The sequence below is a fragment of the Raphanus sativus genome, chromosome 7 (assembly GCF_000801105.2).
Source record: "Raphanus sativus cultivar WK10039 chromosome 7, ASM80110v3, whole genome shotgun sequence".
In the NCBI taxonomy this organism is placed as follows: domain Eukaryota; kingdom Viridiplantae; phylum Streptophyta; class Magnoliopsida; order Brassicales; family Brassicaceae; genus Raphanus; species Raphanus sativus.
Genome location: NC_079517.1, coordinates 5,648,315 through 5,673,473, shown reverse-complemented (window position 1 = coordinate 5,673,473; position 25,159 = coordinate 5,648,315). Strand labels below are relative to the sequence as shown.

General features: G+C 35.1%; 8 protein-coding genes across 8 annotated transcripts; 5 read left to right on the top strand and 3 right to left on the bottom strand.

The window, feature by feature from the left end:
* Positions 1 to 3,303: 3,303 nt before the first annotated feature.
* LOC108814983 (HVA22-like protein i) lies at positions 3,304 to 4,707 on the top strand. The gene is made up of 6 exons (XM_018587636.2): positions 3,304 to 3,547; positions 3,636 to 3,734; positions 3,816 to 3,872; positions 3,959 to 4,022; positions 4,132 to 4,311; positions 4,396 to 4,707. Exons 1-6 carry the CDS (start codon positions 3,516 to 3,518, stop codon positions 4,459 to 4,461), a joined length of 498 nt encoding a protein of 165 aa, XP_018443138.1. The 5' UTR covers positions 3,304 to 3,515; the 3' UTR covers positions 4,462 to 4,707.
* Positions 4,675 to 5,244, bottom strand: LOC108814984 (uncharacterized). The gene has a single exon (XM_018587638.2). It carries the CDS (start codon positions 5,152 to 5,154, stop codon positions 4,678 to 4,680), a length of 477 nt encoding a protein of 158 aa, XP_018443140.1. The 5' UTR covers positions 5,155 to 5,244; the 3' UTR covers positions 4,675 to 4,677.
* A 1,040-nt stretch (positions 5,245 to 6,284) lies between these two features.
* On the top strand, positions 6,285 to 8,027 carry LOC108814524 (2-Cys peroxiredoxin BAS1-like, chloroplastic). The gene is made up of 7 exons (XM_018587118.2): positions 6,285 to 6,614; positions 6,714 to 6,788; positions 6,942 to 7,023; positions 7,128 to 7,207; positions 7,297 to 7,422; positions 7,509 to 7,622; positions 7,712 to 8,027. The coding sequence occupies exons 1-7, from the start codon at positions 6,396 to 6,398 to the stop codon at positions 7,826 to 7,828; spliced, it is 813 nt and encodes a 270-aa protein (XP_018442620.1). The 5' UTR covers positions 6,285 to 6,395; the 3' UTR covers positions 7,829 to 8,027.
* Positions 8,028 to 8,360: 333 nt separating this feature from the next.
* Positions 8,361 to 12,076, bottom strand: LOC108814866 (cytokinin riboside 5'-monophosphate phosphoribohydrolase LOG7). The gene is made up of 7 exons (XM_018587501.2): positions 11,870 to 12,076; positions 10,704 to 10,801; positions 10,071 to 10,101; positions 9,661 to 9,760; positions 9,495 to 9,565; positions 8,889 to 9,032; positions 8,361 to 8,806 (listed from the first exon to the last, which is right to left on the bottom strand). The coding sequence occupies exons 1-7, from the start codon at positions 11,975 to 11,977 to the stop codon at positions 8,711 to 8,713; spliced, it is 648 nt and encodes a 215-aa protein (XP_018443003.1). The 5' UTR covers positions 11,978 to 12,076; the 3' UTR covers positions 8,361 to 8,710.
* A 1,972-nt stretch (positions 12,077 to 14,048) lies between these two features.
* Positions 14,049 to 14,894, top strand: LOC108815232 (glutathione S-transferase T3-like). Its single transcript, XM_018587877.2, has one exon. It carries the CDS (start codon positions 14,049 to 14,051, stop codon positions 14,892 to 14,894), a length of 846 nt encoding a protein of 281 aa, XP_018443379.2.
* A 430-nt stretch (positions 14,895 to 15,324) lies between these two features.
* On the top strand, positions 15,325 to 16,590 carry LOC108858542 (uncharacterized). Its single transcript, XM_056990926.1, has one exon. The coding sequence runs from the start codon at positions 15,325 to 15,327 to the stop codon at positions 16,588 to 16,590; it is 1,266 nt and encodes a 421-aa protein (XP_056846906.1).
* Positions 16,591 to 19,177: 2,587 nt separating this feature from the next.
* Positions 19,178 to 21,613, top strand: LOC108814721 (protection of telomeres protein 1b). Its single transcript, XM_018587345.2, has 10 exons — positions 19,178 to 19,363; positions 19,430 to 19,566; positions 19,651 to 19,840; positions 19,963 to 20,027; positions 20,144 to 20,232; positions 20,401 to 20,667; positions 20,775 to 20,845; positions 20,934 to 20,992; positions 21,086 to 21,238; positions 21,319 to 21,613. Exons 1-10 carry the CDS (start codon positions 19,237 to 19,239, stop codon positions 21,526 to 21,528), a joined length of 1,368 nt encoding a protein of 455 aa, XP_018442847.1. The 5' UTR covers positions 19,178 to 19,236; the 3' UTR covers positions 21,529 to 21,613.
* A 1,862-nt stretch (positions 21,614 to 23,475) lies between these two features.
* On the bottom strand, positions 23,476 to 25,110 carry LOC108818458 (probable splicing factor 3A subunit 1). The gene has a single exon (XM_018591431.2). The coding sequence runs from the start codon at positions 24,892 to 24,894 to the stop codon at positions 23,476 to 23,478; it is 1,419 nt and encodes a 472-aa protein (XP_018446933.2). The 5' UTR covers positions 24,895 to 25,110.
* Between the last annotated feature and the right edge of the window lie 49 nt (positions 25,111 to 25,159).

The following is a 25,159-nucleotide window of genomic DNA, read 5'->3' as shown; positions in this document are numbered from 1 at the left end:
GGTTTGTATGAACGTTCTTGTTAAATCTACGAGTTCCATCTACTCTACTCTTAGATCATCTAATCATATTCATGTCGGATATTAGAGAATTGTATATGTGAGTTTCATGATGGCGAGAGGAGACATGAATGATGAAAAGATCGAGTAGATATACTGGCATTTGTAGGGAGAGAGAGTGAAATAGTAGATTTGGTGTGGGCACATTCTCAAATATGAGACCCACCAAAGATATTTGAGGACCAAATTGGTCAACAAACACACAGCGTAAAACTATTATAAACGTACTTATTCTCGCATGAAATGCAATTGCACGTCCACAAATACAAATAAAGCATGCAAAGTTCATCCCTTCTCTCGGGTCTTGAATCTGACAGATTGAAGCATAAATGATTTAATGTTCATGCTTAGCTTTATTATTTAGACTCTAACTCTTATATAAGATATATACCTGTTGATGTAATATAATATATATCTACAGTGCCGTCCCTAAATATTTGGAGGCCTAATGCAATATAGAAAATTGTGGCTTTTATGTATATTTTTAAACAACAAATATTTTTAATCCTTTCAAATATGATATATCATGTTTTTTCTACATAGGAAAAATGGATTTAGTTTTATTCATAATATATGTTATGAAATAAATTAGGTTTGTAGTTGTTGTATTATTTACAGGTTTATATTAATTATAATAAGTTTTGAAAAATATTGATAACTAGGAAAGGTAAAAACACGATTATAAGCTCAGCAATGATTTTTTTTATAGAAAAAGACTAAAAAGGTTTATATAAATTATTAAAAGTTTAAAGGAATAACAGTGAATATAAGATTGAAAATCTTTATAGTTTATCTAACTAAGTCTTCAAACACATGTAACATATAAAATGAATCATCAATTAGTATTTAGTTTATACATGAATTAATGTTTGTGGCCCTAAAAATACTTAAACTAATTGTGGCCTAAAGCTGAAGCTTCATATGCTTTATGGGAGGGACGGGTCTGTATATCTAGTCTAGCTAACTAATTACAAATTCTAATGTATATCATTCGGATAAGTAACTCAACGTGGTCAGTCCACGTCTGAAACTCTTAGCCCCCACACTTCGCCGTCTACGAGATTTTTGCATTATGACTAGTCACAGTCGTATTTCAAAGACAATTAGGTGTCTGGATCACTTATCGACAGAATTTAACATATTATTCATAAGCGATTGTGATCGCATATAGTGGTTAAACATGCAAAACGTATGTTTTGTACTATATTGTTTTTCAAATGTTGCCCGATGCCACTAACATCATACAATCATACAAACAAATTCCACCCTTGATATATTATGACTAAGTTTAAAGAAGGTATGTCATAGTTTTAATTTTTATATTTTGTTTTTTTTCTACTTAATTAAATAATATTGCTTATATAAATGCATTTAAACTTAGGTGGTTGAAATCTTATATGCTGTTCTTTATTGTGAGTACTGAGTACAGTACACATTTAAACTTCAATAGTTTTCTTTGTATCTTCCATATTTTTCTCAATTCTCACTGCCATCTTTTGTATCAGTTTTATAAGGAGCAATACTGTCAGAGCATTAAACTTGATTTCTTGTTGTTAATTTATTATGGCGTTATCATCAACCATGGAGATTACTTTTTATTACTTGATGAACCTTATATAATGTATTTGATTCCTGGATGAGTGTTTATATCTAATCTATTAAAACAGAGTCCTATTTTTATCTACTGATAAAAGGTTGTCATTTAAAATTTAAATGGTCCAACAAAACATATAACCATATTTAAAATATTATAAATAAATTAAAGCCTATATCTGTAACAGCTTTACTATATATTAGGTGCATCATGGAATATTAAAACATGACTTCTAAAATGAACTTCATACGATACATGCTATTAGGTGCATCATGATCTAAAATGAATATTCCATGGAATAACCTACAATTAAACAAAAACAATTACATGCTACTAATATATATAAAAATATGAAATTCATATGATAATATTTCAGATCTTAACTATATATTCAAAACAACTTTTTAGTAATGTTAACATAATCATTAAGAAATTTAAGTGTGAGCATTCAAATATTTGTTCAGGTTTGATTCGGATATATTTGAAATTTAGGAATCTGTTTAAATATTCGGTTTGGGTCTATTTAGGGTTTTGAATTTTAGGGTTAGTGATTTAAACCTTATTTCGTTATCTATAAATTTTTGATTCGGGTTCGTTTAAGATCTTTACGAGTTCGGATTGTATTCAAATATCAATTACATAAAAAATACAGATCTTTATGGGTTCAGTTTTTTTATATACATTATATAAACAAATTTATAATTCTCAATATACCTTGAAGTCCAAAAATATGCAACATATTAATTTAAATACGTATGATAAAAATCTAAAATAAAATGAAATGTTATTCTTACCTACTTGGATAGAGAACTAATATATATATATTTATGGTATTTTTAGTGTTCTAAGTATATTTGAATATTAATGGATGTTTACTTTTAGATATATTACAAATATTTTGAATAATTATGAATATTTTTGAGTATCTTAAATATTTTTAGAATATTTGATCTAAAATAATTAAATATTTGGGCCTTTTTGCCCTAGTTTCCTTCAAGGTAACTCTCTTTTCCTGTTTGGGTTGATCCATAATCTTCCACAATATATAAAACCTGGGACAAAAAATAAGTTTGACTTACATTTTGTTAATTCCAAATACTCCCTCCGTTTCAAATTATATGTCGTTCTAGAGCAAAATTTTTGTTTCAAAATAAATGTCGTTTTCGGTTTTCAATGCAAAATTTATTGAAAATATTCTCTATTCTATTTTTATATTGGTTGATGTGTATTGGTAATAGTATTTTTATTTTGGAAATATGTAAAATTAAATGTTTTCTTAATCTGTGTGTAAAGACTTAGAACGACAAATAATATGAAACGGAGGGAGTACAAATCAACCATTTAAGTAGGAAAGTTTGGTAAAGGTAGCTAATCTTATGACTAATTTTTGTTTAAATACACAATTTTATAAAACAACACATAACTTTTTAACACAAATAAATGGAATATATTTTTTTTTTTTTGTAACTGGCTTCGATAAATAAATGGAATATCTTACACAAAATAATAACTCAATTAAATAAAAAATAATAATGCAGGTTGAGTTCGATCCGAAACGGTTACAACGGTTTGGCAGAAAAAAAAAAATTTTCCGGCATCCCAAGAAATGCGACGTTTAAAAATATAAAAGTAAGGGAATCGTCTTTTTCAAGCAATCTCAGACTTCCCCTTTGCTTCTCTCTTATCCCTAGTGCTTTAATCATTCCATTACTTCACTTTCTTTATGCTTCTTCTTCTTCTCTCTCAATTTCCCAAATCTCAGAAATCATCAGAAACCACTACTTTTCGTTTTTGCAGTTGCTTGAGCGCTAAACGAACAGGGTTCAAGACTCATAAACACTAAAGTCTGTTTAGTTGATCGAAGATGCTGAGAAATTTCATTTCAAGAATCATAATGTTAAAGACCATCTCTTACTACTTCATCTGGTAAGAAATGTCAGTTTCGTTCTGTTTCTTAGTTTTTTTTTTCTTTTTTTTTTTGCAGATTGCTTGTGGGTTACGCGTACCCAGCATATGGATGCTACAAATGCGTGGAAAAGAAAAAACCTGAGATTCAAGAACTTCGATACTGGTGCAAGTATTGGTAAATCTCTTTTTATTTTTAGATAAAGGAACCTGATCCTGTAGCACCCATCTTATTGAAAATTCGATTCGATTTTTGCAGGATATTGGTGGGTATTCTTACAGTTTTAGAAAGGATAGGAGACATCATTGTATCATGGTGAGAGCATAATTTTATTAACTGTAAAATCTCCTCCATCAATGTAATGCATTCTGAAAAGTGGTTCTATATTTGCAAAACATTAGGTTTCCACTATACGGGGAGATCAAAATCGCTCTTCTTGTCTGTTTATGGTACCCGAAATCACAGGTACTCTCCCCTCCAATGCAAGAAACTATCTCATCAATGAACATTCATTATTTGATTCATTAAAAAACCGATCTTTTTTTTTTACCTCCTAACGCCTGGTTTCTTATAGGGGATTAGCTATGTCTACGAGAAGCTTCTATGTCCCTACATGTCAAGGCATCAACTGAACATTGATCAAGTGATCTTGACTTTAAAGATTAGAGGACACTCTGTAATCGTTCAACTATTGCAATTTGGATACCAATGGACTCTGCAAATCTTTAGACACCTGCAGCAACAATTCGACAAGGTACTCAAATCCACTCTCTCATATTCCTGAAATCAAGAAACTTCGTAATTGTACAAAAGATCCCATTCACTTGTTGTTCCGCAGAAAAACGACCGATTAAAGTCCAAAGAAAGACACAACGCAGGAACCTCGTTCATGTTTCTCCGTTAGCTGTAATAGCAGAGGACTAGGATTACAATAACCGGTTCATCACAATTTGAATTTGTAAATCCAAACCGGACCATACCGGAATTGCACGATGCCACCAGACACATGGTTTTATGTAATAGAAGGAACTATACAATTCAAAAAATCGAAATCAATCTCTTTACATGAATATTTTTGATTTATTGTATTAAAAAAAACAGTTGTGTTCATCACCAGAAACTATTTAACCATCTGAGGAGGAGCACAGACCGTTCGGAGAATCCAGTCAAACACGCGTCCCAAGAACTGTACTCCGGCGGAGAAGTGTAGCCACACGCGGCGGAGGAACTGACACCCAGCCGAGTCACCCGACGAAGTCTGCGCCGTCGCCTGTAGGTAAGACCGAGCGGCCTGCTTAACGAGCGGATCGCGGATCGATATGTCTCCGACGGTGGATATCACGGGGGAGCTGCTACCGTTGATCGAAGGCAGATTGACGGAGGAGCTGCTCGGAGACGAGATGATGTCTCTGAGAGACGTGTACGCTACGAAGGAGCGTGGTTTTATGGAGATGAGGTCGAAATCGAACGACGAAGGCGTCGTCGTCGAGGACTCGATTGCGAAAGGGATATCGGAGGTGATCACAGACGTTGGCGTCGCTACGGAGATTCTACGGCGGAGGGGAGGGGCCGGAGAAGTTGACGGCGGAGTCTCCATAGCCTTTTTTTTTTTTTTTTTTTTTTAGTTTGTTTGTTTTGGTGTGAAGGAGAAGAATAGGTTTGTGGCTGGTTGGGTCTCCTTGTAAATATGAGGTCCAAAGACTCCAAACCAATTATTGATGTGTATAATATGTGACATTTTGTCACTATCTTCTGTTGTATATTTTATTTTGTGTTTTCTGAATTATTATTCTGGTTGGTGCTGGAGACCTTTTACAAAATAGAACAACTGTTTGTTTTTTTTTATATTTTCTGTTTTATGTGAGTATCTTTTCTGTAAAATTTTAGCTAATTATAAGTAAAATTTATGTACAGACAGAAATATATTAAAAAGTGGATGTGAAGATTAGATGAAACATATTACAAATCAAGCCACAACCTAAATAATCATTTACTTAATCAGTTACAATAAATTTTATCTACCATGATTCCATTATTAATTTACACACTAAGTTAGTTAATAAAACATGGTCATGAAGTATACCAAGAAATTAGAGCATCAGGAATGAGATATATTTTAGCAATTTTTAAATAATAAAATAATGGAAATGAAAAAAGAGAGTGGAAAGCAACTCTTTAGTAAAAGCATGTTCTTATTACATGTATCAAATTGCAATGCTTCATTTTAGTTTTGTTTTATATAAATAAATATACTTTGTCAGTTTGTATAACTAAACAACAATTTTAAAAACATAAAATATCATATTAAGAGATCTATTGGTGCCTTAATTGATGTTGATGCTCATATATTTTAGCCTGACATAAAGAAGGTTAACTCTAAAAGAAAAAAAAAATCAAAAGATTTAACTCTAGTGCATGGATATATAATAGAGTCGATTAGAAAAGATTCGCATCGGCATCTGTGGGCAAGTGGCTCTCCGAAGCTCGACTCTTAAGTAGCAAATGACGAGTGGCCCTGGAACGATAGGCCTTTCAAAATATATAATTGAGCATGACTACAATATTCGCCCCAGCATATTTGGGGTCAAGTGGTTTAGGGGCCATCTCGTCCCTGAGAAGCTCGACTCCAAATAGTAAAGTAACAATGGGCCTAAACCAGTGGAGAAAGTGGGCCTTATCCTGATTCAGTCCCACTAATAACTTCAAAAAAACGATGTCGCTGTAGCACTTTCTCTATCCGCCTCAGTCTCTCAACCTCACACTCAAACATCAGAAACAGAACAACCCTTTTTGTAGAGGACTGTGTATTAACCAAGTCACACGGAGTACTTTCAGTCCATGGCGTCCTTAGCTTCATCCACCACCCTTATCTCTTCCGCTAGGGTTCTCCCCTCCAAGCCTTCTCTCTTCTCTCCCGCCGCCTCTTTCCTCCGAACTCTTCCCTCTTCCTCTGCATCATCACCGTCTTCTCTCTGCTCCGGTTTCTCCCGCATCGTTCCCCTCACCTCCAACAACAGCTCTTCCACTCGCCGTAGCTTCGCCGTCAAGGCCCAGGCCGTAAGTGAATTGCAAAGATGCCTTCACTTTTTCTCGTACTCAAATCTATATAATTTGATGCGTTTTTAAAGAGAGCTTGTCTATCTTCTCAATTTTCAGGATGATTTGCCACTGGTTGGTAATAAGGCGCCTGATTTTGAGGCAGAGGCTGTTTTTGATCAAGAGTTCATCAAGGTACCACCCTTCAGTCTCCATTTTAACATTTTTTTTACACGATATCTTATGCGTCTAGTCTTTTTTTTTTTTTTTTTTTGTCATAAGCTAAGGTCAATGCACTCTGTTGGTGAAAAACTAAACTTTATCATCGATTGTATCATATGGTTTTAGGTGAAGCTCTCAGAGTACATTGGTAAAAAGTATGTGATTCTGTTTTTCTACCCATTGGACTTCACTTTTGTCTGCCCCACAGGTTAGTATTTTTTTCTCAGGGAGTAGCTTGAAACTGAAAGTCTTAACATCATTCACTTTATCTGATCTTCTCTGGTGTTTTGAATTTTTGCAATTTGTTTTTAGAGATTACTGCCTTCAGTGACCGTTATGCAGAATTTGAGAAGCTAAACACGGAAGTGTTAGGTGTCTCAGTCGACAGTGTGGTATGTCATAGTTTTTTTTTTTTTCATTTCTCAATTCAAGCATCTCTGATACAAATGTAACGTTTTTGTCTTCATTTCACACGATGTAGTTCTCGCATCTTGCGTGGGTCCAAACAGACAGAAAGTCAGGAGGGCTCGGTGATCTGAACTACCCACTCGTCTCGGATATCACCAAATCCATTTCTAAATCGTTTGGAGTGCTCATCCCTGATCAGGTAAAACACAATCTTCTGCAAAATAAGACAGAGAACTTTCAGCCACTATAAAGTTTAAGCATTTGGTATGCATCTAATAAATACAGGGCATTGCATTGAGAGGGCTTTTCATCATCGACAAGGAAGGAGTCATCCAGCATTCCACCATCAACAACCTCGGTATTGGCCGAAGCGTTGATGAGACAATGAGAACCCTCCAGGTACATAAAGAACTAATCATTTCTGAGAGAGATCGTTGAGGTTTTAGATGTGTTATGTGTTTGCTTCTTGCTGTTTTTTGTCTTTGCAGGCATTACAGTATGTTCAAGAAAACCCTGATGAGGTCTGCCCCGCGGGATGGAAGCCTGGGGAGAAATCGATGAAACCTGACCCCAAGCTCAGCAAAGAGTATTTTTCAGCTATTTAAGAGTCTTTCATATAAAACATATGTTCGGTGAAAAAGCAGAGGACATGTTTATCTTTTTCCTGTGTTGGAGAGCTCAGTTTTTATTTTTGCCAAGATAACATTTGCTTGAAAACTTTGCTTTGACTTCATTACTTATGTTTCTTCTGTGTGATTCTCCTCAAAAGTTGAATAAAAATAATGAAATTTATATGTTCCTCTATTTTTAAGATATCACTTGTGTAAATAGTTTAGAATAATGCAAAGAGACACTGTTTGACCTTCCAAAACATAAATTAGAAAAGGAAACATGCCAGATAAGGTCTATGGATTTAAACTTTCATATTGATTTGTTTAAGCAAGTGCTTTAAAGCTGATGATCATACACATCTTTAACAGACTACAATTTCATGTTGTATGTCACGTATACGTTTACTAGGAATATTCTCTAAATTTGACCCTGAATATCTTATGTAGTTACTAGTGTATAATTAAACATAATTCAAAAAATAATTCAAATTAAGTATATACTTGGACAACAGAAAAAGCTAGAAGATGACTATAATATAAGTATATATTAGAAATTATAAAATATCCAAAAGAAAAGGATCGTTTTGTCATTTTTTTGATAAAGGCACTAGCCTTTCTTAACCATTAACCAAAATGTACAAAAGACAAGTGGGGGATGATAGTGTTTGGTATATACGCGGTTTAGTAGTTGCCCACGTGGTTTATCCACTTCACACATTAAACCCCCCTTACAAAATAATGTTATCCAAACGACCCCAAGACCTTTTTTCGTCTACATTTCCGACTTTTTCTTCTGATGTTATAAAAAACCTCAATTCCGCTGTACACATACTGCTTTTACCCAAAAAAGACTTCCCACAAAACATACTTACTTCCTCACGTAGCTACCTCCGAGCCCGGTACATAACTGAGCCGGTCCACTTCATCCCAAACCAATTTTGACGTTATCTCGTCGAACTCCGGTTCATATTCCTACAACAACAATAATTTGGAGTAAAATCATAAACCTAAACCATGTGAAAAGTCATTACTTTCCTGTGAATGTCTATTATACCTCGAGTTGTCGAACCAACTCCTTAGCGTTTGGTGCAGAGACGATGATTCTACGAGCCATTGGGGATATGAATCCTTCGTCCACCGCCTTGTCGATAAACGTCAACAGCGAGTTGTAGTAACCATCCACGTTAAGAAGACCCACCTGTCAATAATTATTCATCACAAATAATCTTCAGAAACGACATATTTTGAACATATAAAAGATTACGACATGGGAAGCTTCCGGTCTCACAATCAGGGTTATGTAGTTGTACGTCATGACAACACATCGTTTTTTATTCATGCAAAAATATCTATACAATTATAACGTTACATGCTCTTCAAAAGGTTAAGCAAGAATAAAGAATCCCAAAAGGAATCTTGCTCCATGTGATTATTACGACGTACCATATGCAACCATTTGTATCTTCATTCATTCAGTTTAAACCAAGACATTATATAGAAATAATACACCACAGGTTTAAAATAAGAGAAAAATATATATTCAACACGCATGGTCCGAGAAAAATATATACACCACAGGTCGTAACAATAATGCAAGCTCATGTCATCTATATACTTTTAAAGAAGTTAAAAGATAACTTTTATTTCTTTGATTACGTACCGGCTTACGGTGGATTCCGAGTTGAGCCCATGTAATGACTTCCAGCAATTCTTCCAACGTACCATACCCACCTAACGATTTACCAAAATATTATTCGAAGTTTTTAATACCTTAATACGGAATTAAGTTAAATACATTTAGAAAATAAAAAAATTGGATTACAAACCAGGAAGAGCAATGAAGGCGTTGGCTTGACGAGCCATCTCCGCTTTTCTTTGATGCATATCAGCGACGGCCTTAACTTCTCCGATGGTTTCACCGGTTATCTGCAACATATTAACACCATATATATATATATATTTCTCTTTATAATTACCTCTAATATGTGAACACCGAAATATCTTATATATTATATACGGTCTTTTTGTTGTGGGATATATTGCATATAAATTATATTAGTTGGTCAAGGAGATGTATCGTGAATAAAGGCTCCAAGTCTCAATCATTCCCATTTTGGTCCTACCACTATTGTATGTAGACCATTGCAAGGCAATTTCTATCTCAATAATACTAATTAAATACCAAGTCCAACAAAAAAAAAAGAATTCATTCAAAAGAGTTTTATTTGGTGCATACCTCTCTTGGCATCAAGGTTTTTGGGATGACCCTACAAGAGATTAGAGAAGAAACAGGTTAATAATGGATCAATCACAATACCAAACAGCCCTCTTAATCTATAAGTAATTAGGGCAATGAAACTTAGTTGACTATTTTGGTTACAGATAATTGAAACGAGATTCTCTCACAATACCACATACCAATGAGGCACACACACATAAGAAACTAGTTGTAGCTTATTTTTAGTTAAAACTTTTAAAAGCAAAGAGACACTCTTGGACAAAGGAAACATGCACAGATCCTTGTTTGTCGTTGTTATGTTTAACTCTTACTAGATTCAACTTTTCTCTTCGAATTAATTAATAGGCTGATCTATTACCAAATTCTATGGCCCAATTCTATGTGACAAATAATAGGTTAAGTTAGCAAGTACTAGGCATCATGTAGACAGTCATCATCAACAGTTAAATGTTTAAAACACAATGATGAGTAATGGGGTACTTGGAACTAGCAAATGCATCATATCATTTGAATAGAGAACATATATATATATATATATATATATATATATATACACACACACACATAGAGATATGTGAATGCATATTCATATAGAGAGAAAAAGGAAAAGGAGAGAGAGAGAGAGCAAACCCTAGAACATGGCGACCACCATGATGAACAGCCTGAGAGACGAGACCCATAAGCCCCACGCTTCCACCTCCGTATACCAAATCAATCTTTCTCTCCACCTTCAACCAAAATCCCACCATCAATCTTTAGTTAATTATTACTACAACACCATATGCATTTATTAATGACAAATAGCATTTTCATGATGAAAATGAACACTTGTCGCAAACCCAAATCCACAATCGACCCCCAAAAGCAGCAACCACATCAACTATCAAATCTCAATTAAGAGAAGAGGGAAAAATAGTTCATCATCATCAATCCTAATCTCATTAGTCACTATCCTATTAATACTACTATTATTACCTACAGATCAGTTCACAAATAGTTATTACAAGTGGGTTCCAATTATTATTATTTTTTACAAAATTGTATTGTTGAAGTAGTACACCCCACAACACACGCTTTGTAGTCATTATTCTTCCAACGATTTTTTCTCTTGGCCCTCGAGGCAATAAAAACTGTCACTATTATTTATCTTTCCCGTAAACAAAATCATGGTAACTTAAGATTAGGTTTAAGAAAAAACATAATAAGCTTCGGAGTTCTAGAAAAACAAGACGTGTGTGTGTGTGATAATGTAAATTCCTGATAATAAATAACAAAATATAAATAAAAATAGATCATGCAAGAGTGCTGCTCGAGTGACAGACGGGTTACAGCTAATAATAGTAGAAGTTGCTTTTTTTTTGTGCAACAGAAGTTGCTATTTTCTCATCTCTCTTTCATGCCAATAACAACAAAACTTAACACAGATTTAAAATCAGCAAAAATTAAAAAGAAGAAAAATAAATAACTAAGCATCCACACGTTTGATTCATCATTGTTCGTTGAAACACACAATCATAACTCACAATACCTAATATTCCAAAGAAGATTCTGAGTTCATATCTCAAATCAAATCTTCATTCCGGAGTTCATACTAAGTACTGTCACAACCTTTTTAATCAATCAGCATATTCACAACACACAAAGTCATCGGTTTGCTTTAATTTAAACGGCTCTCTACTTACAAATGACACAACAAGGTGTTAAAGAATGTACATCTGTGTTAAACTGGGAATATGAAAGTACATGTGTATGTTTATAGAAGTGTATATTTATAGGTTTAAGAAGAGAGAACGTACCAATTCGTTGCCCAGTTGAATGGCAGCTTCTTGGTAAGAAGGTTTGTTACCGGAACTGCTTCCACAGAAGACACAGATCCTCTTGAATCTTGATTTTGTCTCTTCCATATCTCTCACCTTTCTTTCTTCCTCTCTCTAGAGCGTAAAAGTTGATTTTTATGATTATTGTGATGAATGAGACCACACTTTGGTATTGTGTTAGTATTTATATATGTGGAGGAGAAGGAGGAGAATATAAATGCAAATGCGATTCCCATGCCCACTCCTTTTATTAATGGGATTTATTAATTATTATCCACCTTTTGTTTCTGTATTTTTTATTTTGTTTTTGTGTTCTCTAGCGAAGAATTAATAAACTTATAAAGCTACTCCCTCATTTGTAGTTTGAATACTTCGTTGGAAACGCTACAACACGGCTACCATATATTTATATCTTTCTTCTCCAGCAAATAATTATAAAAAAATGTTTAGTACTATTATTATAAGTTATGACCAACAAAATGTTTTGTTATATTACTATATAGTTCTTTGAAAAGTCATTTTATGTCTTTATACGGCCGTGATCTATATTCTGATCTCTAATTTTATTTTCTTTATACATTTGTGTGGAAGGATTAGATTAGATCTATATCACAGGTTGGAAGATCTGTTCAGATTTTGCATCTGAATAGTTCAACAGAACTAGACTCACGGATCGAAATCTTATATACAAAACATTTCATCAAGATTGCAAGTAACTTGTCGTAGGTCTATCTCACCAGAAATACATATACCTGTTTGGGCTAATACTGACTTGGTCTGTATCATATCGGATCGGTCTAACAGACTTATATTAATACGACTAACGTAGTTTAGAAAACTAGTCGTGTAGTGGTCTTCTATTTCGTTTGTAATAAATTAATTACTTAGAGCATGGTTATCGCCGGGTCTTAGACCCAATTCTTATGTTTATTGGGTCGAAAGAAAAATGAAAAAGACTAAAACCCAACGCAAACGGGCCTTAGCTAAGAAGTGAGTTTGTTGGTCCTAAAGGGGACACGTGTCGGGCCCAAAAAAACTTGGGTTTTTTCACCCCGACAGACGAGTCTCTCTCTTCTGTTCTTCTCTTTTTCTTCTTGTCTCGAACTCTCTCGACGGCGATTGCATGTCGATCTTCTCTCCGTTCTGAATCGATCTGTTCCGTCCTCCGTTCTGAATCGATCTCTTCCGTTCTTCACCCCGACAGACGAGTCTCTCTCTCCCGGTCCTCTCGTTGATTGTCGTCATCGAAATCCTCTCGTCCGCCGATTGTAATCTAAACAAGGTACATGTTTCTCCTCCGTTTAGAGATTTAGGTGATCTTGTTGCGATGATATGATTGTTTTTTGTGATTATTTAGTTGGTGCATTGTTCGTGTTTCTCCTCTGTCAAAAATCTTGAAAAAAAAATTCAGATAATCGAATGGCTATTTAGTAACAAGGATTTCTTTGAGAATTAGTGTTTGCTTTAGGTGAAATTATTCATGGGTGATTTGTTTCTGAATTAGGGTTTGCTTTAGAGATTTACATGATTGATTCATTGCGGTCTGTAATATTGTTTTAGAGATTATTCATGGGGGATTTGTTTCTGAATTAGATTATTTTGTTCGTTTATCATTCATTAATATTGAAAATATTGAAAACATTATTCATTCAAATCTATCCACCAAATTACAATCGTTATTAATGTTAGCTCTGCTTTTGTACCAAATTACAATCGTTTATTAATGTTTGGTCTGTGTTATAGTTATTGGTGTGCATTGAAGTGTTGTGCTACCATTGCGAGTACTGGCAACTGTAGTGGTTACTGTTCTTTTAGTTAGCGAAACTGATTCATTTGTAGTTGACTTGGTAGCTTTGTAGTTTAGTTGATTAAATTGTAGCATTGTAGTTTTAGTTGATAGCTTTGTAGTTTTAGTTGATAGCTTGTAGTTTTAGTGTAACTTGATAGCTTTGTAGTTGAATAGCTTTGTAGCTTTGTAGTTGTAGTTGAATAAAGTGTTATTACTTCTGATTAGACCTTGGTGGGTTAGCGTTAGACTTTATTACTGGAACTTATTATTATGCTTGAGATGAGCTTATTTAACGCCAACCATCCTCCCCTATTCTATCCAAACCAGTTACCACAACGGTTTCTCTTCTTCACTCTCTTCTCTGTTCTTATGGATTCAAGGCATCCACATAGTCAGTCCTCTAGCTATGTAGGCTTGCTAACCAGTCAAGATGAAAGCATTGCACATGGTAACTTTCCTTATGAAAGTTACCATTCTAGTGTAAACTTTGGCGCTTCACAAATCCCCCCTTTCAGTTCACAGCAAGCTCCACCTCCAACTCAAGACACACCAGTGAAGCGTGGGAAGAGAAACAAGTGGTCCCCAGCCGATGACGAGGTCTTGATCAGTGCGTGGCTAAACACATCGAAAGACACCATAGTTGGAAATGATCAAAAGTACGGAACCTTCTGGAGACGCGTAGGAGCCTACTATGATGCAAGTCCTCATGCCACAGCGAGGGGTGATAAGAGGTCTCATCAAAACTGCAAGCAGAGGTGGCAGAAGATCAATGAGATCACTAACAAGTTCTGCGCCGCCTTTGCAGCTGCAGAGAGACAGCAAAGCAGTGGTCAGAATGAGACTGATCTTCTGAAAATGGCTCATGATATCTTCTTTAGGGATCATGACGTCAAGTTCAACCTTGAGCATGCATGGTGTGTGTTGAGGCATGAGCAGAAATGGCTTTCACTCAACACTATTAAAGCCACTATCACCATTGCCACTGCCAAGAGGAAAAATGCTGAGCAAGACCCCCAAGCTTCAAGCTCCGAAGTTGGTATGGATCAGATAAGGCCTGAAGGTATCAAGGCTGCGAAAGCCAGAAGGAATAATCGTCAAGGGAAGGCTCATGCTGATTACAAGGACATTTGGGAGATCAAGAAGGAGGATTTGGAGAAGAAGGAGAAGCTCTCCAAACTGGCTATACTAGACACTCTTCTACTTGTGTATTGGTAATTGTTTGAGAAGGTTACTTGTGTATTGGTAATTGTTTTAGTTGTCTTAGGTTTGGTGGTAATGTTTAAGTGAACTGGTCAGTCACGGGTCAGTCACGGGTATTGCTTTCTTTGTATTGTAATGTTTATGGTCAGTCACGGGTATTGGTCATTGCTTTCTTTGTATTGTAATGGTCAGTCACGGGTATTGTATTGTCAACTCTAAAACTTTCTTGTAATGAACTCGTGATGCTTTCTTTGTACTATGTTTAAGTGATGCTTTCTTTAAAAATATCAGTCACGGGTATTGTACTATGTACTATGAAAACATCACAAGATGTATAAGAAAAAGATCAGTCTCTATAAATATGAGTATGGTTCGATCATTACACATATACAAAGCAACCTCTTCTACTACCTCTTTAAATATTTCCTTCCATTTTCAAACCAAAATGTCTTCTTCATCTCATTATCATTATCATTACCAACCAAATAATGATGATGATGCTCAATTTGAATCCCTCTTTGATGAATTATTACAAATCCCTGATATTATTGTTGAACCGAAAGAGCGAAGAAAACGTATTTTTATTGAGAGAAACCGAGAAGAAGGCAACATCAAACTCTGGAATGATTATTTTTCTGAAACTCCTACATACCCTTCCAATATATTCCGTCGCCGGTTTCGTATGAGCAAGTCATTGTTCTTGCTTATTGTGCATCGTCTCTCTACGGAAGTAGAATATTTTGCTGAAACACAAGATGCGGTCGGAAGGTCAAGTCTATCAGCGCTCCAAAAATGCACGGCAGCCATTCGTCAATTAGCATATGGTGGTGGGGCGGATACGGTAGACGAATATGTGCGACTTGGTGAAACAACAGCTCGAAAATGTTTGCACAAGTTTACCGCCGCAATTATCCAATTGTTTGGCGAAGAGTACTTAAGACGTCCAACATCAGAAGATCTTGAAAGACTACTACATATCGGAGAAGAGCGTGGATTCCCCGGGATGATTGGAAGCATCGACTGTATGCATTGGGAGTGGAAGAATTGCCCCTCCAACTGGAAAGGTATGTATTCACGAGGAACCGATAAACCAACAATTGTGTTGGAGGCCGTAGCTTCTTACGACCTGTGGATATGGCACGCCTTTTTTGGAGCTCCAGGTACTATGAACGATCTCAATGTTCTTGATCGATCTCCTGTTTTTGATGATATTATTTATGGAAGAGCTCCGGGAGTCGACTTCACTGTCAACGGAAGGGAGTACAATTACGCCTACTATCTCACCGACGGTATTTATCCGGAGTGGGCCACATTTATGAAATCTATCCGACTACCACAAGGAGATAAAAACAAATTATTTGCTAAAAAACAAGAATCTGTCCGGAAAGATGTTGAGCGTGCTTTTGGAGTCTTGCAAGCTCGATTCGCCGTCATTAAAAATCCATCTAATTTATGGGATAAATCGAAGATAGCAAATATTATCAGAGCATGTATAATACTCCATAATATGATAGTGGAAGATGAACGACGTACACAGAGTCCAGATGAAACATTTCAAGATGCCGATATTTCTTTTTGCGTCAAGATGCCTACTCAGCAATTCGATAACGTTGATTATGTCGCTCAACAAATTCGGGATACACCCATCCATACTCAATTAAAACTTGATTTGATCGAAAATATATGGGACAAATTTGGGTTTGAAAATTAACATTTCATGTTTAAGTTTCCATGAATTCAATAAATGTTTTTTTTTTAAACTTTGTAATTTTGTTTTCAACTTTGTAATTTTTTTTCAACTTTGTAATTTTTTTTTCAACTTTGTAATTTTTTTTTCAACTTTGTAATTTTTTTTCCAACTTTGTAATTTTTTTTTCAATGTTATTTTAATTTAGTGAGTTTTATTTTAAACACAATTCAGTTACTAAAACAATAATTAAATTTCTAACTAAGAACCAACTTTTGTATCTACCAATAATCTACCATTTTACTAAAGTTTCTTAACTTCATTCCTTAATCTACATATATTAATAAACTAATCTTAAGAAACAATTAGTTGGTCCTAGCAATGAGCATGCTCTTACACTATCAACGAAATATAAAGATTTGTTTCTATAATGGGATTAAAAGCCTCGCGAGATGTCTTGTGATCACTTGTTTGATTCTTCACGTCGTTATCAAAGTTCCACCCGCTAAAGCAATAGTAACCTCCGCGTATTCACACGTAAATAAGTTTTAAATAAATACTAGATACTTTACTCGTGTATTTAGCTCAGTATCCACGAGTCATCTGGAACATCCTTAGCCTATATGTACGTAATAAAAGAAAAAATATCCTTCACTTTCTTTTATGAATCAAGAAAGACATGGTTTCGTAAAAAGTAAATAAAAACATATACACCATTTCTAATTAATTTGGCAAATGTATCTCTAATGTATTGAATATATAAACAGCTATAAGCTAAATAGCTGATATAATCACCTAACAAATGAGGATGATCCTAATTCCTAAGAGTCGAAATTAATATTTCACAAATTCTAACCCAAAATAAAACAAATGAGTATCTCAAGTGTCTAGATACTTAAAAGTATATCAAAGTATCTCATTTGATACTTTTTGGCAGAGTATCCAAATATTTGAGATACTCGTTTATTTTATTTTTATTAAAATTTGGAGATATTAATGGTGAAAATTCATGGATAATAGTATTATGAACATTCCCAATAAAAATCTCTCAGCCTATAATTCTTAACTATGGAGTTTCCATTCAAGATATCCAGTCTAGTTAATCACTATTTTTATATATTATAATTCTTTTTTGAAAACCTTACTTGGATGGTATTTAAAAAAGAGTACTAGATGATTTTATATCTTCCGCTTTGAGTCTTATTATCTTCTTCTTCCAACAAAACAAAATTAATGTTCAAAAGGCATTAAAAACTTTTAAATTGGTTATGATTTATATTTTAAACCTTCAAGCTTTAAACTTTCATAATAAAGTTTCAAACTAATAACATTCTTAACAAAAACAATGAAAATGGGTACCTGTTTCTTTATTATTATGGTAAACAAAATTATAAACACCGTTGATAAACACTGTTGATGCGATGATTATCTCCGTTTGTTTTACTTAATCATATACTTTATTAAATTTTGTCTTTTTTAATAAACCAATTTTTTTCATTATCTCTTCTTCGCTGCAATGAAAACAAATAAAATTTGTCATAATATATAAGTACAAATAAAATTTATCATAAGAAAAAGTTTCATATATAAATAATATATCAACCTAAAATTGTTTTATTTTTACAAATAAAACTAAATTGAAACGGTTATTCTATAACTAAAGTTCCGCCAAAAAAAATTGAAGAAGTACTACACATTAGAACACGTAATATGAATACTAAGAATATCATTATATACTTTATATCATCTTTAATTTACACAAATTCTTCCTTACCGTTTGATTTTCTCCAAAAAATTTATTATTATTTTTACTACTGCTACATACAACAATGCTATGTACAAAGCCGATTAGATATTTTAAATTAATTTATCTATAAATAAAATAAAAATATGTTAAGGTATCAAATTAATTAATATTAATAAAATATATATAAGTAAAACATCATGCCAATTATGTTTATAATTATATCCACCATGATAATAAAGAAATCATGTGAGTTACTTTTATAGCTGTGGAAAACCCTTTTGATCAAATGGTGACTAAATGTTTATTAATGTTTTTACATCAAGAGGTCTAAATTTTAAATCCCAATGAAAATGAAATTATGCAAACTAATGGAAATAAAGCTTACAAAAGATCTACAACATGGCAAAAAAATACCGTCAAAAAAATACCGTCAAATGTGGATCCATAGAGCGATTCAGATGATGCAGTTAGACATTAATCCTCATAAGTCACATAGAATTATCGGCTGTAAAATCATGTGTAGTATTCTCATAATTTGTAATAATATAATTATCCAGCATTAAAAAAAGTTTTATAAACTTTATTAAGATTGTTATTAATTTGAAAGTTTATTATAAAAGTTTCAAAGTTTGAAAGTTTATTGTAAAAATTTCAAAGTTTGAAAGTTTAAAGTATAAATAATGAGACTATTTGGAGGTTTTTAAGGAGACTTTCTCAAAAAAAAACTCATCTAAGTCGGAAAACGAAAAACATTCCGTAGCGGCGGCCCATCAAACACTCATATCGAGCCTCAAAAGCCCATATGCTACGAAAACAAAACTTATAGACGACGAGTCCGTAACGTTTCACATAAGTGGCGCCGAGTTAAATCACTTCCCTCGGCAAAAAGAAAAAAAAACATTTGCAAAAAGCCTCAAGTAACGATGATAGACATGGAGATTAGGGATGATGACTACAAATACCTGAGAGTCCAAGACGCTTTCAAGGCATTGCATCTCAACGTTAGCCTCATCGGAGTCATCGTCGAGTTAGGGTTTCCCACTGCCTCTGGTATCTCGAATCCCTACTCCCAAAACCCTTCGACAAACCCCCAAATTGATGATTAACTTGTTTCAGATTGTTCATGCACGTTGAAAATCGTCGATCCATGGCACTCTGGATCTGGCCTTCCTGTAAAGTTCATCGCTCGTACCAGTCGAGCGATTCCTCGAGTCGAATCGATTGGGGATATAATCATCCTCTCCCGTGTGAAGGTGTGCGATGCATACACACACCATTAGTGTGTCTTGCAGTTTTTTTTTTTTTTTACAGTCTCTTTGTTCTAAAAAAAAACGCAGATTGTGCTTGTTAACCGGAAAATCACAGCTCTCTGCAATGAGAAATCTTCGTCGTTTGCTTTATTCGACGGGAAGCACGGCGAGGATCCTGTACCTTACCAGTCGTCAGCTAAGTTTCAGATGGGAGAACAGGATGAGAACTTCTTATCAAATCTCAGAGAATGGATTATCACTTACAAGTTTGACGATGGTAATCAATCATGAGTGTTTTCATTTTCTTTAAGCTTCCATTGCTAGTGAAACGGTATTGTTCGTTGATGATTCTATAATGCAATTGGTTGATTTTTTTTATTTTTTTTTGGTTTATGGTAGAGTCTTGTTGTTTCACATCCCTGAAAGATATCAAAGAAGGGGAATATTCGAATCTTAATTGCCAGGTAGATTGTTTTTGGTCTTTATCTTTATGTTCGTTTAAGGAACTGGACTTGCTCTGGAGATTATGTTTTGCCATGTGTTTTTGACTTGGTTTTTCATTCCTTTCTTGCTACTCAAGATTGTTCACGTTTCCAAGGACGATAAAGATAGGTCTTACATCTTTGTTTGGGATGGAACTGAGATGCCACCGTGCAGTTTTGTGGTAAAGTAAGTCTATGTGCTTCTCCTTATTTTAGATGTTCTTTTGAAGTCCCATTTTTTTTTGTATTTCCTCGTGCACAGCTACTCTTTTCCCTAGCGTCATATATTCCGAACGTTAATGTGTTAGTTCTTGAGAGCTTAATGTTCTGTCTTGTAATTTTGACATCATAACAGGTCAGAAAGGCTTCCTTTATGCGTTGAACCAGAGATGCTGCCTACTCATGTGTTACGGAATTTTCCTACTTTTGGTTCAGTCCTGAGGATCATTGTAGATAATGTTGCTGAGAAGCAGGCCATTCAGTGTCTTCGACCTGGTCAACACGTGAAGTTTCTGAACCTTTTCTTCCAAATAAATCTGGGATTATGGAACGCTGCTTTTAGTCCCTCTACAAAGATGCAGTACACAATGAGCAGAGAAATGCAATCCTTCACACCTCAAAGGTTTCTCTTCAACACTTTCTTCTTACTGTGTGATTTGATTTCATGCTATGCCGAGTTCTTTTTACGCTTTCTTTGTACAAGATTTCTTACAAATTCAAAATGTGCAGAGAAAAGTTCTCATCGAGATGGAACCCCATCACACGCTGTATTAGTAATACCTTTCACTCAGGAATCACAGGTTATATAACTCATAGTTTGTTTATTTTTCTTGAGCTATCGACCTCACTTAGCATAATGTTGAAGGTTATTTGGTAATCTATTCATAGGGGTTGCGCATGAGGACGCTCCGTTTGTTTCTCTGATGGACATGCTGACCTATAACAGTGTATTGTATCCCAAAAGCTGTCATCGACTCTTAATTTGTAGAGCAAAACTAATGAAGACTTTCTAAACTTGATGTTTAGTTATGCTTATGCAGGTGACTGCTAAATTCAGGTGTGTTGTTCGGTTCATTCAAGTGTTTCCCAGAGATGTCAGAAGGTTCCACGATTTGAACGGAAAATTCAAACTTCTAGCTATACTAGAAGATGCAACCGCCAGAGTCCACGCTTCTCTGTATGCTGATGAAGGGGTAAATATACTAATCACTGTTATGTTCCGAGTGATTCCTTCAATGGATTGTATTATGTATTTATCCGCAATTTATGACAGGAGAAGTTTTTCGGGTGTGACCCAGCTGATGAAGAGGCTCTGGTCAAGAAGCTGGATACATTGTTGGGAGGGGATGAGATGAACCAAGCTCCAAAAAATCCTCCATGGGTGCAATGTTGCCTGTTCTCTTTTTACAGAAACAAAAATGATCAATGGGGAAGCAGAAGATTCCGTATATTTGATACATGGATCAACGCATTAAATCAATGACAGTCATACAGTTAATTACTGTTAACAGAGTTATTAACATTGACAAGATTTGCATATTGTTAATTCCGATGGTTGATTAGCTTTAGTCGTTTACCAAAAAAATTAATTTAGCTTTAGTCATTAAGGTCACTGATTTGGCGTCAGTTCAAGATTGTGAATAAATCATGTTGACAAGCATTAAAGAACCACTTGATGTAGCAAAAGTCTTTTTGATAAAATATAATTTCACAATCATTCGAAAAAAAAAAGGAAAATAATTCTAGAATAGCAGAGACTCAACGCAAAAGGTGATGAAGAAGACAATGTTTCCCAGGTTGAACTGAGGCCAACAACTCAGGAAACAAATACAAGGCTCAACCTACCACATATCCGGAAAAGCAAAAGCTGCACCAAGGAAAGAGGTCGGAGCGGATGTGTAGAGATTCAGTTTGCTTATCAACAACAGATTCGAGGCCCACCTTATGTACCTGCTACGTCCCCACTCCAATCGAAAATTTATATTTTACAATCCACATGCATGCATAAAAAAATAACATAACCATACTGAGAATATGTTTAAGATTATCTGCCAATCCAAAACAACCATGACATGAAAAGCATCACATATATAGCTGCCAATCCAAAACAAACTTCAAAAATCAAAAGTAGCTGCCAATCCAAAACAAAGTTAAAACCGGATCTGTTCAGAAAAGAAAAAAAGAAGTTAAAAACCGGTACAGAGTCTTTGGCCACATCCAGTGCCGGTCCGGACCTTTCTGGCGCCTAAAGCGGACCAAAAAATGTTGCCCCTTTATCTTAAATCTTAACTAAAATTTAAAATATTTTTAACATATAAGCATAAATAGAAACATCAAAACATAAGTTGTAGCTCATCTTATCTGTTTCTCACTTCCTATTTGTAGTTCACTTAGTTGATTTCTAATACTATTTTTAGTCGTATTTTACCCAAATCTGAAAAAACAAAAAGAACAAAAGTTAAATTTATAAATAGAGCAAAATATAGAATGTAATACGCTAAAATCAACTTTACAGTTTTTATGTTTTCACAAAGTTTCAGAATATATTTATCCTTATGAGAGTTTTGAGTTTTGTGAATTTTATAAGTCCCTAACAAAATTACAAAAACTTAAAAAAAGGAAAAAAAAATGTCAAAAGGCTTGCATGAAATTCCCATAGATTTATAATGTTCAAAAAGAAAAAAATTCCCATAGAGTTATTACGACAAAAGCCATTTACTATGAAACAGTCGAATATAAGTAACTGATAGTTCAAATTAATTATTATACGATCCTTCGTTCATGCCAAAAAAATCCCTTATTCATATAGTTAGCAAACCAAAAAGAAAAGAAAAAGAGAAAGAAGAAGTCATTAAGTTGTTATACTTGGAAAAGGAAAAGAAAACTATGATTATCAAAAAAAGACGGAAAGGTGGGTTTCGAACCTGTTGACCGGAATGATGTAAGGAGGAACTTACAAACACTAGGCTAAAGAGCAAACAAGTAAAATATGGCGCCCCTAAAATACTTATTGTCTCTGGCGCCTAAATCCCTGACTTTACGGGCTTTAGCCCAGGGCCGGGCCTGGCCACATCAACCAAGTAAGAGGATCGAAAGCGTTTTCTCTCTCCTCCTCGCGTTCTCACAAACACATAATTAGAGTTTCTCCTGCTCCCACATAGTAATGTGCCAATGACATGCTGTCCTTCTTTAGAAATCCGGCTTTTCCCCATAACTGCAGTTTGTTTGCTGGAATTTGGATGTTGGTAGCTATTTTGTCCTTCAAACTTGCCACTTTTTCTGATAACGACTGCAGAGTGATCTCAATGACTTGCTCACTGTTTACGTTTGGAATAGAAACCCTGATCGTAACAGAACCCTGAAAAATGTGCGACTGCTGATCAGTTACAAGTCCAAGTCAAACAGGAAAAAAAATAAAACGGGAAAAACGTTAAACCGAATGTTGAACGAGAAACTGGTCTTTTGGAACAAGTGCTGACGACTTATTAAGCTCGTCTCTTTGGCTCTGGTTCCTCAAACAGTGGCAGTGGTAGAGAAGGAAACGCCACCCAAATCCCTTTGGAAGCGGCATAGGCAAACAAGGCTGCAGCATTTGTATTGGTGCCGAAGAAAAACATCCATGTGGTGTCAACTCTTGATCCTTCCTGTTAGCAAAATAGTCAAGCGCACCCACGTAAGAGTGAAAACCACTACTCTCGGATATCTCCACTACTTCCACATCTACCTCCTGATTTCCCCCTTGAAGAAGATTGAAGAAACCCTTGAGGACAGCTTTCTCCGGACAAGTACACGAAGGCATTAATACGTCGGAATAAACAGTAACAAGCCGATAGAAAAAGCTGTACGTATCTTGTGACTTGAAAAACTCAAACTGAGAGTTTAGATGAGAGTTGTCGATTATAGCCAGTATCTTTTTCAAGGCCATGTAGAATGCATACCCATACCTCACATAAAACTGCGCTGTGACCTTGATAATACCAAGCTGCCTACGTGTGATCGCTTTAGGATATGTAAATGGATAATTACGAGGTATTGGAGGATCAAGATCCATAGATAGAGGAACGGGTTGGCCTTGTGCATCATCATCATCAGTTGGTAGAGCATCAAGTATACCATCAGACAGCATTTGTGCTGAAATGCGTCTAGGGGATTTCCACTTTCCATCATCACTACAAGCAAAATAGTCAAGACATCCATGCAGATCAGCAACAACATCCCTCTCTGTCTCTATCTCTATCTCTACTCCCTCCTCCTCATCATGCTTTTTCCCTTGAAGAATATTGAAAAACCCTTGGAGAAATGTCTCTTTGCAAGCATGTTGGTTATGTTTACTCCCTGGCAGCTTCCAGTAAGGCGTTAAAATTTTAGCATAAGCATCAACAAGCTCAAGTAAAACATTAAATCTGCAATCACTTGCATTGATAAATGCAAATTGAGGTCTCGGGTTCATAGTCACACTATTCACCAAATCGGGCCAGAAATACCTCCCATACCGCACCACGAACTGAGCTGTGAGTTTAATAACGCCAAAATCATTGGGGGTCATCCCTTCAGGACACTTAATTTCTTTTACGACTGGAGACCGTGCAACTTTATTGGTAGAAGAACAAGGAGGTTTGATACGTTGTTTCTGCAGAGCATTTTGGTATTCAACAATCTTGTTCCTATAAAAAGGGAGATAAGGGTGGTTTGGGATCCTCAGAAAGTTGTATCGTTTATCATCCACATTATACTCCAAGAACCTGCTCTCCAGCCACAACCCATGCTTAGCGACCAAACGTGCAGTTCCCTCCATTATATACCTGACTTCTGGATCAATGTTTGGATCATCCTGACTTGAACTGGCCATCCTTTTCTACCCAAAAAATAAATAAATTTTAGATGAACACTACCACCAGATTCTTCCAATTTCTTAAAGTTATATAAGGGGATAAATTATTGATTTAGGAAATGTAAATCTCAATATATAGAAACTATATATCGAGAACCATATCCGAACATCATTCTCGTAAGAAAGGAGCACCGGAAATATCGGAAACTTATGCAGCTCTGGTTGAAGTTTTCTTAATTGTGTGTTAGGCAGGAAGCCTCTCTATTGTCTTTTTTTGTGACAA